General features: G+C 40.0%; 2 protein-coding genes across 4 annotated transcripts in view; one reads left to right on the top strand and one right to left on the bottom strand.

Annotated features, from left to right (window-relative positions):
* The window catches only part of si:dkey-246g23.2 (solute carrier family 66 member 2), a 73846-nt gene extending 61211 nt beyond the window's left edge, over positions 1-12635 (bottom strand). Inside the window, exons 1-3 of one of the 3 annotated variants that reach the window (XM_029668162.2) lie at positions 12405-12635; positions 7241-7499; positions 6877-7010 (exon numbers count right to left, since the gene is read on the bottom strand). In XM_029668162.2, coding sequence (XP_029524022.1) covers positions 6877-7010; positions 7241-7449 — 343 coding nt within the window. In that variant the 5' untranslated portion in view covers positions 7450-7499; positions 12405-12635. The other 2 variants (XM_029668161.2, XM_029668163.2) reach the window with 2 other exon arrangements.
* Positions 12636-12781: 146 nt separating this feature from the next.
* hsbp1b (heat shock factor binding protein 1b) lies at positions 12782-14829 on the top strand. Its single transcript, XM_029668165.2, has 4 exons — positions 12782-12968; positions 13478-13544; positions 14001-14127; positions 14690-14829. Exons 1-3 carry the CDS (start codon positions 12924-12926, stop codon positions 14123-14125), a joined length of 237 nt encoding a protein of 78 aa, XP_029524025.1. The 5' UTR covers positions 12782-12923; the 3' UTR covers positions 14126-14127; positions 14690-14829.
* The last annotated feature ends 1374 nt before the right edge of the window (positions 14830-16203 follow it).

The raw sequence follows: 16203 nt of genomic DNA, 5'->3' as shown, positions 1-16203 counted from the left end.
GGAAGCTAAATGGCATCTCTCAACACAGGTACTTGTCTGCATGTGTGTTTTTGGTTTATTGTTGTGTGTGTGTGTGTGTGTGTGTGTGTGTGTGTGTGTGTTCAGTGGTTCGTCCTTTGAAAGTTGCAGAGTACTAAGGCGCAGCTTGAATGGTACTGCAGAATTCTATGGCACGTTATTTAAGTGTGAACCACTGGTATCATTAATACTAGTTAGTGCTAGTTTGACCACCAGAGAGCATATTTGAGAGGCATTTGATAGCCTTCAATAGTGGCTGTACTAGAGAATTTAAAACCTTTTTTGTAAGAACATAGAATACGTGTCTGATTTTAAGAAATGTTGCATAATTCATTTGATTAACATTATGGTGTTTCTATTCCAAACGGAAAAACCCTTCCAATAGGATGGAACGGAAAACATGGCGCTGTACAAGGTGACGGTCGGGAGTAGCCTACAATACTGGGCTATTTAGCTAAAGAATCCCTGTGTCGTGCGGGCACGCGGGCGACCAGGGTTCAATTCCCCGATGGGCGGAAGGAGTAGGCTGTCCTTATAAGAATTTGTACTTAACTGATTCCATGTGTTATTTCATAGTTGATGTCTTCACTACTATTCTACAATATAGAAAATAGTAAAAATAAAGAAACCCTGGAATGAGTAGGTGTCCAAACTTTTGACTGCTATTTGCTTAATATTACAGTGTTTCTATTCCAAGCAAAACGAACTTCAACATGCTCTTTAAATAAGACCTACACCACTTTTAACAGCACATTACTCAACACTAGTGAGACTCATGTCGCCTACGGTAGGCCTACAGTATATAGACAAATATGACGTGACTCTCCGCTAATATTTACACATAGAGGATTGGAGGATTCTAAATTAAAACCAAAAGCCGCCTCATGGGTCTCCCGGTGGTGGCCGGCACGGGTATTGAACCTGCATCTGTAGCAATGCATTTTGCACTGCGCCACTCAGGAGTCCCCATCCACAAAGTATCAAAATACAGAGGTGTTGGTAAAGGTATATTGTCCTGCTAATAGCCCACAATGGGCTATTATAATACTATACATGGTGTCCAGGTCAGGATAACCAAAACATTTCTTTATTTTAAAGACTATCAGAAATAATGTTAGTACTTATTTATTTTAATCCAAAGCCATGAATGAGTCACTCAGCTTTATGTAGGTGACTGGCTATATGACTGTGCCATCAACTTGATAATATACATATATACATCTATATTTTGGAGGTTATATCTTAAAAAAAAAAAACGAAAGTAAGCGATAGTAATTTGAATAATGGACAAAATAATATTTATAAAGGCCAAAACATTCATTTATTTTTATAGAGAAATGCTGGGCCAATTGTGCGCTGCCCTGTGGGACTCCCAATCACCGCCAGGTGTGATACATAATAATACTTTTTGTTTTGTCTTTTCTGATGGATTAAACTGAAAATTGCAACCAATCACAGCCGGTTGTGATACAGCCAACCTAACTTAGAAATACATTTCACGATATAATTCCTCCCCTACCCTCCTTCTAGGCAAGTCTATTGTCCAGCTACCTGCTAATAGCCACAATGGCGCAGTACAACGTGACCATGTGTGTTTGAAAGAGTATTTTCCAGTAAGCAACAATTTTTTTACCTTCATTAGACAACTTTGTTCCAATATCTGTAATTCAGTGATATTTATTCACAGTTATTCGTTATGATCCATAACTAAATAAACATCTGCATTTTGAAAGAGTATTTTAATCATCATTTTATTAACTCCAACTAAAATGTAGTTTAAATAACTATGGAACTTCTGAATAGGTCTACAAACCTGACTCTGGCTCTGGCAGGAGGAATGGGCCAAAATTCACCCAACTTATTGTAACCTGAAGGCTACAATTTAAAGGCAATGTTAACTAATACTAATTGAGTGTATGTAAACTTCTGACCACTGGGAATGTGATGAAAGAAATAAAAATAAATCACTCTATACTATTATTCTGACATTTCATATTCTTAAAATAAGTGGTGATCCCAACTGACCTAAGACAGAGATTTTTTACTAGGATTCAATGTCAGGAATTGTGAAAACTGAGTTTAAATGTATTTGGCTAAGGTATATGTAAACTTCAGACTTCAACTGTATTGTCCTGCTAATAACAGGGTTAATAATATATCTGTGAGAATATCCAAGGGGCTTTTATATCATTCTAAATTAATAATAATCGCTTGGTTTAAAAAATAATATTTTGGAGATGATGGTTTTCAAATAATGTAAAATGATTGAGAAAAAGGCCATTCTTAAACATGGGGTGAGACATTGTTACTAATTTGTAAATAAAGCCAGTATGTTATTTAGAATGATTTAGTTCTGTTTTTAGAGGGAGAGAAACCAAAAACCTACAGTCATATCATGGGTCTCCCAGGCGAGGCCAGCATGGGTATTGAACCGGCATCTGTAGCAACACCGCTTGCAATGCTATGCAGTGTCTTAGACCTTTGCGCCACTCAAGTGCTGTACAACATGGCCGGTCGGGAGTGGCCTACAGTACTACAGTAAGAGCAAAATAAAAGAATAAAAACCTTAGTAATACTGAAGTCGTGCACAATTATACGTTTCTATTTAGGTTTATGTCGCCCATTCATTGTCAGTTGGAGACACAGTAGGACCCAAAAGCATAATCAGTGCGCTAACTCCCCTTTAGCACTGGTCTGGAGCAATGAAGTGGTGCCGTACTTAACCACAAATTACCTCTAAGTCCACAGCATAATCGCAAAACTTTTAGTGGAGCAACCACTGTATGTGGTATGATTACATGGGGACAGGTGCTGCTGTGCTGGCTGCCATAGAGCCGGATGTCCATGAGGTAAGGAAAGTACAGTAGTGATTAGCAGGTCTCAGATGGGGAGCGAGGGGAGGGGATAGGTGGGGGGGGTTAAGGGCTATTCTGAGTATATACCATCACACCCCTCCATCCCCTCTGAAATCAGACACGTTGCCTGCCCTTCAGCAGAAGGAAGTAGCGTTCTTGTGTCGTTGACAGTCTACTGTAGTGTCTGTGGACAGGGTGATTAGGAGCAGTCAAAACAGAATTCTCTATTGGTTTGGAAGCTGAGCTCCTGGGAGCACGATGAGAATGGATGGACTAAATAGTGAGACTCTCCAGCTCCCAACAGGGGACAACAAATTGAGACAGTCTGGAACTCTGCCTTAGAAGACTATACACATGACAAGACTACCAGGAAATTAAACTCTCATTCCGACACACTCTCTCTCACATCCCCAGTAAGGATTATCTACAGTTTAACACAATCTCAGACACGTGCGCATGGGTACACACACCCCATACTTACTCACCGATATCTACACCATGAATAACCTCACCATGAATAACTTAACCTCTCTTCAGTAATCAATCAACATGAAAGGTACATTATTAGTGCCAAGAAGTTAGGGATCTAATAACTTTTAAATTATTGGAATATTACGAGATTTAATTTCGTTCTCAGTCTGCAGCCTAATAAAAAGCTGCTTTAAGATTGGCTCTGTAATTGTGCTGAAAGAGATTAAAATCTGTGTGCAAACATAATTACCCATAAATCCAGTCCATAAAAGCTGACTGAGCATGAACTTGGACAGACTCTGGCCCTCCCGGGTCCCCAGTACAATGGCTACTAGAGTACAGCCAGTCACTCTAAAAGGGTCTTCACATACATGCTACACATATACTGCAATGTAAACTTGTGACCTTGTCACGTCTCGACCGCTACCTCAGAGGTAACGCACGACACAACCGCCCCCCTCTAAACAGAAATGTCTCATTGAGTCAACACATAATAGCAAAGCAATGTTTTTGAAACAGCTTTGAGTTTTTACCTGAAATAGTAACAGCCGGATTCATTCTGTAAATGTCGCCGTGTTTTGTTTGTTTGTTGCTAGACCGCACTGTGACACTAAGGTCCAGGCATGAATCAACTTCCCAGGGAATTATTCATATTTTAAAATTCGCAATTTGCTTTGACCTCATATGACTTCCATGATATTGATCAAATGAAGCCTGTTTTTTTTCTAAGATAACCTTAAACTACCTACCCCATTAAAGTTGAGAGCAACCATCTAGCTATGGTTCAGCTAAACGTCAGCATTCAGCTACAGCCAGCATGTTTATGTGAAGATATAGAAATGATTCTGTTTCGCTAGCTAACGTTACCTAGCTGTGTAGCCTATATTACAATAATATGTACGACACTATGACAGCGTTACTCTACTTTTATAGTCGTGTGGATAAGATGGGTAAGCATTCATTATCGATATGCTAACATTACTTGATCATGAAGCATGTTGTTAGCGAGTAGGAGTCAGCGGTGTATTGTCAACTAATTTAGAAAATAAACCCTTTATTTGCCTGCACATGCTTGTGGAATGTTGCATTATTCAAGGGTGTAATATGGTTTGGTTGCATGATTTAATATCGTAATACTGTACTTTTCAGAATAAAAGTTGTCCGATTGTTAAATAGTTTGTGCTAACTGGCTAGTGGCCATTGTGATAGTTATGGTCAATTTGAGTTGCGGACCAAGAATGTCGTGTTTGTTTGGCTTTTTATTTGCTTCTTTTTATAATGATTTATTACAAAAAACACAAGGGGCAACATTAAAGCATTAGAACATGAAGGACAAACAATACAGCATCAAGACACTATCAAACATGTATCAGTCTTTCCGCAACAGAGCCAACCTTGTGTGTGAAAGTGCGTGTTCATGATAGTGATGAAAAAGTCAACTATGACATATATTTTTCATGATCACAATCTTGTGAATTCCGAACCCTCCAAGATCCCCCCCCACAGTTCCCCAATAGCTTTCCCTCAACCATTCGAGACCCCTCCCACAACCCCCCCAAAAAAAAAAAAAATACAATTAATTCCATTCCCCACCAACAACCAAGAGAATGAACTGAAGAGAAAAAAGGAAAAGACAGAAGAAAACCTGCAAACAATGCAAAAAATGTAAAAAATTAAAAAAATTAAAACAAAGGACATCAAGGAGAACTGAAATCATAACAGCAATGCTGTTATATCCTTCCTGTTTGGCCCTGTCCGGGGGTGTCCTCGGATGGGGCCACAGTGTCTCCTGACCCCTCCTGTCTCAGCCTCCAGTATTTATGCTGCATTAGTTTATGTGTCGGGGGACTAGGGTCAGTTTGTTATATCTGGAGTACTTCTCCTGTCCTATTCGGTGTCCTGTGTGAATCTAAGTGTGCGTTCTCTAATTCTCTCCTTCTCTCTTTCTTTCTCTCTCTCGGAGGACCTGAGCCCTAGGACCATGCCCCAGGACTACCTGACATGATGACTCCTTGCTGTCCCCAGTCCACCTGGCCATGCTGCTGCTCCAGTTTCAACTGGCCTGGGCCCTAGGACCATGTCCCAGGACTACCTGACATGATGACTCCTTGCTGTCCCCAGTCCACCTGGCCATGCTGCTGCTCCAGTTTCAACTGTTCTGCCTTACTATTATTCAACCATGCTGGTCATTTATGAACATTTGAACATCTTGGCCACGTTCTGTTATAATCTCCACCCGGCACAGCCAGAAGAGGACTGGCCACCCCACATATGCTCTCTCTAATTCTCTCTTTCTTTCTCTCTCTCGGAGGACCTGAGCCCTTGGACCGTGCCCCAGGACTACCTGACATGATGACTCCTTGCTGTCCCCAGTCCACCTGACTGTGCTGCTGCTCCAGTTTCAACTGTTCTGCCTTATTATTATTCGACCATGCTGGTCATTTATGAACATTTGAACATCTTGGACATGTTCTGTTATAATCTCTACCCGGCACAGCCAGAAGAGGACTGGCCACCCCACATAGCCTGGTTCCTCTCTAGGTTTCTTCCTAGGTTTTGGCCTTTCTAGGGAGTTTTTCCTAGCCACCGTGCTTTTACACCTGCATTGTTTGCTGTTTGGGGTTTTAGGCTGGGTTTCTGTGCAGCACTTTGAGATATCAGCTGATGTACGAAGGGCTATATAAATAAATTTGATTTGATTTGATTTGAATGCCTACTTTATATGTTTGTGTGCAGGTCTGGCACTACTGTGTGTTCTTGTATATGTTTATTTGAATGAGAGTGTGTGTGTGTATGCATGGGTACAAACACCTGCACGGCATCAGCCTCAGGCAAACCGGCATTAGTTGTAAAAACCCTGCCACCGTGAAATGTAAGGAAAGGATGTAACGTGAATTGAAAAGTAGAAATCTCTTTCGGAACTCTGCTCCTCAGACTCTCAATCGAGAGTCGAGGAGCAGCCGCTGCTCCGCTGACCCCAGCCGCTGTTCTCTTTTACGTGACAGCCATATGCATATATCCATCCAACATTTCCCCTTTTCTCACACTAATCCTCCTAATAATATAAAAAAAAAATAATAATAATAATAATAAAATCACTTAATTCAAAAGGACCCCAGGCGTAAACATAAACATCTATAACATCCAAACAAGAAATGGCGTAAGACTGAGAGAGTGTGAGAGAAAGAGAGCAAGCGAGAAATAGAACAAGAAAGATATTCCAGAGGCCCAAGTGATTATACCTTCTCCTATGGCCCCCCCTTTTGGCAAGAGCTCAGTGTTGAAACAGAGCTCCACTACATAGGCTTATATGTATTGCATGTGATGAGTGATCATTTGTCAAATGTGATGAGCTGTAATTGGCAAGTACTGTACATGCAGCATATTTAGCCATTTCTATTGCCTCTCAGGTGATATTAAAGAGTGTGTGGACTTAATGGTTGGGACTTAATAAATGTGTAATACATGTGTTTTTACAGTAACCTACAAGTGAAGTAGGGATATTTGCCTGATGTGGTTATGGTTTGGTTACCTGTGAAGTGGTGCTGGTTGGTGCTGATCCGATTGGCTTGCTGGATGTTGCAGCAAAGGTGGAGCATAGCTAGCATGGTGATGATCATCACCACACTCTGGAGGAGCAGAGTCAGTTCAAACTGCTTCCCTATCCTGTAGGTAGACATTACGGTAACTAATCAAAATTCAGTGTCTGTACAGACAATGCTCACTTCCTCTAACCACTTAGTTCTTTTCTATCCATATGTTTAATGTAAAGACGACAACCTGCAAACTGCTGTATGCTCCCAAGTCATTTGTTTCAACATGTGAGTGAGCATTCAATAGTTTATTCTGTTCACTTTGAAACCAGTCCCAGTGACCCTTCTCTCCCCTGGCCTCACCAGAAGAAGATGCGTAGGATGTTGGCCATGAGCAGCAGCAGGCAAACACGGGTGGAGAATCCCTCAGTGTTGCTGCTCCTCTGGATCTCCTGGTACTGAGGCACGTAAGGCAGGGCCCCTCCAAACACCATCACACAGGAGGCCAGCCACGACAGCAAGGTCCACGAGCCCTCCATGTCCTCCTCCTGGATGCCCACCTCAATGTCCATCTCTAGCTAGGGCCTCACAGACGGCAGCCTGGCCTCAGTCACACCCAGCCCTGTGGAGTGGACAAACAGATACTCCTGATGACCAAGCTTAGAAATAAATAACATGTGTTGTTAGAGAACTTTACCTTCACCCTCTTGTACCCTTAAAAGATGAGTTACCAACAAACTGCATGCACCATCTCCCACTCAGTCAAGACTCAACAACAATGCCAATGCACCTCCATATCAAATGATTTCTGGCTAACAACCTTACTGTGATTATCAATTAAAATGGTCAAAAATGACAACAATAGCTCTTAGCAAAGAGACAAGTATTTTGCTAAGACTGTCTGTGTCGGTCTGAGTGGGGAGGGGGAAACTGAAAACTAGCCGTTATTGGCAGAGAAGTTAGAAACTCTTTCTTATTGGTCTATTAACTCATTTACTGCCTGGTGATTTCACCAAGCAGGCCAAAACTCCAGCCCCACAAAACAGGCTGAAATTTCAGACAGCCTTTTCAAACAGCTCTTACACTAAAGAGGCATTATCATTTTCACGAGGGCGAACGTGCATAAATATGGTAGAATTCAGACATGATGTCATTGTTCTAGCACTATCCACTAAGTTTTTCAACTAAGGAGCGTGATATGGTTCAATGTGCCAATACATCAGCACAATCTACTTTGTTTTTTAAAATTGACAGGATCTGGAAGATAAACTGTAAATCATGTACACTCTGCTAATAATCATATAAAAAATAAAGAGTAACGGAGAGCAATTTACAATACGGCAAAACAAGGTATTTATGGTAAGTGGATGGGGGTTGCCATCATTATGCACCTCCGCTATTTCACAGTATTATTCCAACCTAAGTGTAGAAATATACATACATACAGTTGAAGTCGGAAGTTTACATCCACTTAGGTTGGAGTCATTAAAACTCGTTTTTCAACCACTCCACAAATTTCTTGTTAACAAACTATAGTTATGGCAAGTCGGTTAGGACATCTACTTTGTGCATGACAAGTAATTTTTCAGACAATTGTTTACAGACAGATTATTTCACTGTATCACAATTCCAGTGGCTCAGAAGTTTACATACACTAAGTTGACTGTGCCTTTAAACAGCTTGGAAAATTCCAGAAAATGTCATGGCTTTAGAAGCTTCTGATAGGCTTTTTGACATAATTTGAGTCAATTGGTAGGTGTACCTGTGGATGTATTTCAAGGCCTACCTTCAAACTCAGTGCCTCTTTGCTTGAGATCATATGGTAAAATCAAAAGAAATCAGTCAAGACCTTAGAAAAAGAATAGTAAATATCCACAATTCTGGTTCATCCTTGGGAGCAATTTCCAAAACGCCTGAAGGTACCACGTTCATCTGTATAAACAATAGTACGTAGGTATAAACACCATGGGACCACGCAGCCGTCATACCCCTCAGGAATGAGATGCGTTACGTCTCCTAGAGATGAACGTACTTTGGCGCGAAAAGTGCAAATCAATCCCAGAGCAGCAGCAAAGGACCTTGTGAAGATGCTGGAGGAAACAGGTACAAAACTATCTATATCGACATAACCCGAAAGGCCGCTCAGCAAAGAAGCCACTGCTCCAAAACCGCCATAAAAAAGCCAGTCTACGGTTTGCAGCTAAACAAGGGGACAAAGATCGTACTTCATGGAGAAATGTAATCTGGTCTGATGAAACAAAAATAGAACTGTTTGGCCATAATGACCATCGTTATGTTAGCAGGAAAAAGGGGGAGGCTTGCAAGCTGAAGAACCCCATCCCAACCGTGAAGCACGGGGTTGCCAACATCATGTTGTTGGGGTGCTTTGCTACAGGAGGGACTGGTGCCCTTCACAAAATAGATGGCATCATGAGGTAGGAACATTATATAGATATATTGAAGCAACATCTCAAGACATCAGTCAGGAAGTTAAAGCTTGGTCGCAAATGGGTCTTCCAAATGGACAATGACCACAAGCATACTTCCAAAGTTGTGGCAAAATGGCTTAAGGACAACAAAGTCAAGGTATTGGAGTGGCCATCACAAAGCCCTCACCTCAATCCTACAGAAAATTTGTGGGGCAAAACTGAAAAAGCGTGCGTGAGCAAGGAGGCCTACAAACCTGACTCGGTTACACCAGCTCTGGCAGGAGGAATGGGCCAAAATTCACCCAACTTATTGTGGGAAGCTTGTGGAAGGCTACCGGAAACATTTCACCCAAGTTAAACAATTTCAAGGCAATGCTACCAAATACTAATTGAGTGTATGTAAACTTCTGGCCCACTGGGAATGTGATGAAAGAAATAAAAGCTGAAATAAATCATTCTCTATACTATTATTCTGACATTTCACATTCTTAAAATAAAGTGGTGATCCTAATTGACCTAAAACAGGGATTTTTACTAGGATTAAATGTCAGGAATTGTGAAAACTGAGTTTAAATGTATTTGTCTAAGGTGTATGTAAACTTCCGACTTCAACTGTACATACACTACCAGTCAAAAGTTTTAGAACACCTACTCATTCAAGGGCTTTTCTTTATTTTTTACTATTTTATACATTGTAGAATAACAGTGAAGACATCAAAACTATGAAATAACACATATGGATTCATGTCGTACCCCCCAAAAGTGTTATTCAAATCAAAACATTTTGTATTCTTCAAAGTAGCCACCCTTTGCCTTGACAGCATTGTACACTATTGGCACTCTCTCAACCAGCTTCGTGAGGAATGCTTTTCCAACAGTCTCGAAGGAGTTCCCACATATGCTGAGCACTTGTTGGCTGCTTTTCCTTCACTCTGCGGCAAAAAGAAAAGAAAATCCCTGTAATGAGTAGGTATGTGTCAACAGTTTGGACAGGTACTGTATATAACACACGAAAAATAACCTTTTTGATTGCACTGGACCTTTAAAACATGAGTCAACTTGCCACCCACACCCATTCTCTCACACCCTGATCTGAATGAAGGATATCCCAAAAAGCCCTCTGGCATATTACTAATGTCACAAACCTGTAAAGAGACCAAGGTTTTCCTCTAAGCAACACTGCTATATCATAACCCTGAAGACAGACCCTCTGACACGCTCTGCCTTGCCTCTCTTTGCTGGAACACAGAACTGCTGCTAAAGGGTTTAATGCTTTGAGAATGCAAATATTTCCAGAACAGTCCATGAGCTGTTACTATTGTCCTTCCATTTTACAGTAAACATTACTACTATACATACCACTACACTTGAGTTGCCTTTTCCATTGAGAGCATTCGATAGATAATGCTCTCTCTTACTAGTCTCCTCTACATAAAATGCAGCACGTTGTCTTAATATTTGCAGAAGCCAAATATGGAGCCCTCTTAAATATAATGCATACAGAACTGCCAGTATTTACATTGGATAAACAATTTTTGTTTTGTTTTAAAGTTTTCCCTCTCTTTGGCCCAATCTCTCAAATGACTTTTGAGAGGGTAGAGTAAAACAAAAGTCCACCTTTTTCCCTAGTCAGATGTCACTTCTACATCTGCATTGCTTGCTGTTTGGTGTTTTAGGCTGGGTTCCTGTGTAGCACTTTGTGACATCGGCTGATGTAAAAAGGGCTTTATAAATACATTCGATTGACCACCCTTTCTGTAAAAAGAGCTCTTTTTAGGGTGTGCTGAAGAAAATATGGCTGTTGAACTGTTCTGAGCAATGTAGACCACAAGGCCCATATTGATGCAATGTACACATTTGCCTTAATACTACCTCCTCATGTCCCCACAGAGTGACTGATCGAGACATCTAGAGCATAAACAGAGATACTTAATTACATTAACACGTCCGTTACTCTGCATAACTCAGCTCTACTAAGTGTCTAAGTATGACATGATTTCTGCCAGATCATGTCATACTTCCAGGATTCCTCTCAATGAAACATTCAGTAGGGGGACGGCAGGCAATAAAGGAAGAGGGAACTGGGAATACAGAAAGAGTGGGTGACATTTCACAGGCAATAGATACTTTGGTGACATTCAAAGTCTGTCTGGGAAAATACACATTTTGTCATTTCGTATAGAGCAGCATGTGAAACGTGAGTGTGTAAGAGCTCCGAGTCATTAAAATTGAGCAAAAGGTCACAAGTTGAATGACTTTTTCACAAGTTGAATTACTTTTTCACAAGTTGCTTACTTTTTCAGTTGAACATTAAGCTACAGTAAATCACTGATAGACTATCCAATAATACCCAAAAGAAAATGTTCCAGTGTTTTCTTTACCATGTGCTTTTAGGCTACAGAGTTTAGGTGTGCTTTCATTTAATGTCTTTGTCATACTAGGATACCTGTAATTGGAAGACTTGGGGAAAAACACTTATGTAAGCAAAGCATGAAGGGGTTGGGCTTCAACATGCCTCAACGTACAGGTTAATTATCATATGCCTAGTTGCATGAAAAATTCCAAATATTCAAACATTCGAGTGCCTGTACTACCCAAAATCTGAACTTTTTGTACAAGTGAAGAAACCAGATGATTTTGTCTTGAGGAATAAAGACATCTCCCAGCAATGGATTCCCCCATTTCAATTTAAATCCCTTTGGATTGACTAAACACCTGGCAGAAGCGGTCCTTGAGATAATATTCCCGGGGCAAGTAAGTAATCTGTACATTGACAGGATAATAAACTGGTAACACGGCGAAAGAAAAAATTACCAAAGAATACAAGACTATAGAAACATATATAATTGCAGCGTGCGCGCCGATAGACGGCCATCGACAGTTTCGCTTGGAGGAAATTGATGTACATTGTGTACACTAAGAAAACGTGCACATTTCCCTTTAGGTTTTAGGCAGCTGGCCTACCTGCATGGTCGGTTACGCGTATGGTCTTCGAATATCCTGAACAATGACTCAGTAACATAGAAAGTGAGAAGAAAAAAAACTTTATATTTACTTCAAATATACTGCGGTTGCAGACGTTGTTCCACTGAACATACCTCTTCCATTTACGCGCAGATTTATAGACAACTCCTCAGTCATGCGCTCCAACCTGTTCATAGACAAATTAGATATACCGTATACAGTATACGGTCTTCACAATTTGACTTCAACCAACGCAACTATTGGCTATGGGAAAACATCTATGGGAGTCACTGCATGACACAATGATGATTCGTTTCTCAAATATGGTGTCTTTATTATTGTCACATTACAATGCAGTTCACAGTGTTCTGAGTCCAACCTCTAGTTTTAATGTGTACACACGTGAAAACCACGGGATTATAATCAGTGTGGCCAGGTTATGAAGCTCTGCATACCAAAAAAATCCTCAATGTTCCACAATCCTCCATTCCGTCAGTTTCCTGCTTCAGTGTTCTCGCGAGACAACGTGTTTTGGCATCTAGAGCTGCTGGTAGGGAAAGGGATCCTGAATTTATTTCAGCCAAAGCTATTTTTAGCTAGTTAGAGTTCATTGTACACTACTTCATAACACAAGTATCGTTCACAGGAAAAACATGGCAGAAACCGATCCAAAGTCAGTTCAGGACCTTACTAATGTGGTGAGTTTATTACAATGACAGTGTGGCTAGATTGCCAAATTAGATTGCTAACACCATTCAACCAGGCCTGGAATGGATATTTGTCCATGTGCATTAGCCAATGATTTCAATAGCCTGTAGCCAATACATTGGATCGTATGAAACATCTCGGGAGTAGTGAATCGAACTCTACAACGATCAGCAAAATAGCTCATCACCACCAATGGCTCCTACTGCTGTAGCTTCATCTCCCATGATCATTTTGCATAGCTTGCTAGCTAGTGTAAACAAACTGATTACAAAACGACCAATTTGTATGTGCTTTGAATCATGCTAAATAAAGTTCGACCAAATGATTCTGAATTGACCCCAAACCAGCCTTGCAGTATAGGCTAATTTGCCTTTTGGACCATCTTCATAAATTGCATGCAAGAATGGTCACATTTGGTCATTGAATACCGGTAACTAGATATAACATCAGCCTGTTTTATGTTGATACTGCTCTCTAAACTGTGCCCTCATGTTGTTAGGTCCAGACGCTGCTGCAACAGATGCAGGACAAGTTCCAGACCATGTCTGACCAGATCATCGGGAGAAATATCCTTCCAGACTTCTTTCACTCAGAACTGTCAGTTCAGTTATGAGCAAAATGCACTGATCAGGAAGGGGACAGCAGCATCCCCCACATATTTAGGAAACTTGGTATGGGCCTAGATCTTTCAAATCATAAGGCCCATTTATAAATAGGGGTGTCATATAGTCACACCCCCATTATATTGCCAAACAACTGTCTTTACTCCCTTTTGAAGTCGTCAAATATTTCTGGTAGCACTTTACATTACAGCACAGAATGAAATGGTAATATCATAGTATAGTAGTGCATAGGAGGAATACATTAGATATATGTCTTACCAGTTGTAGTCTGGGGAATATCTGTGGGTGGTCATCATTCATGTTATTATGGAGAGAAATTCCAGCCAGCACAACCCACTGGTCGGTGTTATCCAAAGGCCTATTATGGGCCGGCCCATTGTCTTCCTCAACCATGTTCACTCGATGAGATGAGCACCCGCATTGATGACCTGGAGAAGAACATTGCCGACCTCATGACCCAGGCGGGCGTGGAGGAGATAGAAGGGGTCAAAGAACCACAGATGAAAGAAGGGCAAGGGTCATGAAGGTAATTTGACAGCATCTTAATACATGTTTTCTATTTCTGTATGTTGCAATACATTATCATTAGTACTCACCTTCTGGCACACATCGCTGTATCCAAGTCAATAGTAGTCCTGGAAAAATTAAGATTTTAGGTGAAAGAAAATATCTATAATTTAAGCTGTGTAAATATCCTGGCTGGCGAACATTGATATTTACCATTTAGAAAATGTCTTATGGGTAGTATTTACATGCCTAAATTAAATTATAGTTTAGGCCTACCTTTTGATGCCACTACAATTTAAGTTGATCAAATGTGTAATTGATGGACAACTGTTTATTAGTTATAAGTCATTTCAAAATGAATTATTCAGAATCTCTGAACTTCCTTTGACTTGAATTGATGGGAAGTGCTTCGTAGGTCTATAGTAGGCCTGTTCATAGACAAATTAGGTAGATGATTGCAGTTAGGAACCGCAAAAAAATTGCTGTCATTTTACCAAATTAATTCCCGTCTGGAAAAGTTAATGCATCTCTCCCATACAGTAGTATGCTCAACCAACTAAAAAAAACAGTGTCAATTACAGGTTGCCAAGTAACAAGATGTCAAGGATTTTCTCCAGGAGTAGCACACTTTTCCACTGTAACCATTCATTACTTTGATTTGGCGTGGTGTAAAGTTATTTTGTATATTGACTATTGCAATAAAAGTAACAGTTCTTATGTAGTGACTTGAAGATTTATTTGAAAATGTGTATTTCCCTCAGAACTTTTCAGCCCTATGAGTAATGGTTGATTAAAGTATACAGTAGAAGGCAAGCCAGTGATAAACAGCACTCTGTGCCAAGTAGAATGCATTCCAAATTCAACTGACTTTGGTTTGTATTAATAACTTTAATAGAGCAATCTTAAACCAGTCTCATTCTTAGGAAATAAATCAACATATTAGTTTCTTGTTTGCTTGTTTTAAAAAACAGCCTGAATGCCCTGAACCTATCTTATGGGGCTCAGAGATGTGCCTTCATGTGTGCATCAGGATAGTGTCACATTAGAGCAGAGTTCCCTAACTGGTGCCCCATAGACCAAAATTTGTCCCCCCAAGTTAAATATCTTACTGTTGGAAATAAGACAAAAAAAAAACAGCAAATCAACTCCAACTGGAAATTGGAGTTCCAAAGTATTCCCACGCACAATATAGAGATGTGATGGTTTATAAATGTAACCAAATATTTTATCTGCAGGTCAATTTGCAGTCTACAAATAATTTTTAAGTATGGTCAGGGGGCCAAGAACATCCGCTCAAGAATATAGACAGTGGGGCAAAAAAGTATTTATTCAGCCACCAATTGTGCAAGTTCTCCTACTTAAAAAGATGAGGCCTGTAATATTCATAATAGGTATACTTCAACTATGACAGACAAAATAAGAAAATAAAATCCTGAAAATCACATTTGTAGGATTTTTTTATTAATTTATTTGCAAATTATGGTGGAAAATAAGTATTTGGTCACCTACAAACAAGCAAGATTTCTGGCTCTCACAGACCTGTAACTTCTTTAATTGGTGGCTGATAAAACTTTTTTTTATTTGGTATTTTACATTTGGTTTATAAATGTAACCAAAATTTTATCCATCAACAGTCTACAAATAATTTTTAAGTATGGTCAGGGGGCCAATCAAGAATATAGACAGTGGGGCAAAAAGTATTTATTCAGCCACCAATTGTGCAAGTTCTCCTACTTAAAAAGATGAGGGAATACTTCAACTATGACAGACAAAATAAGAAAATAAAATCCTGAAAATCACATTTGTTGACTGCACTGTTATTTGTAGACTGCAAATTGACCTGCAGATAAAATATTTGGTTACATTTATAAACCATCACATCTCTATATTGTGCGTGGGAATACCAAATACACACACAGTGGGGCAAAATACTTATACACAGTGGGGCATAGCAGTTCAGACGTCTTTTGTCCTCGTCTTGTCGTGTCGTGTATATATATATATTTACAACTTTTTTTTCACATACATTTATTTTTATTTTCCATCAACTCATCTTCAATACACTCTCCTGCAACCTGCCTCACCAATTGATATG

Source organism: Oncorhynchus nerka, linkage group LG9a, assembly GCF_034236695.1.
Source record: "Oncorhynchus nerka isolate Pitt River linkage group LG9a, Oner_Uvic_2.0, whole genome shotgun sequence".
In the NCBI taxonomy this organism is placed as follows: domain Eukaryota; kingdom Metazoa; phylum Chordata; class Actinopteri; order Salmoniformes; family Salmonidae; genus Oncorhynchus; species Oncorhynchus nerka.
This window is presented reverse-complemented; position numbering and strand designations above follow the sequence as displayed.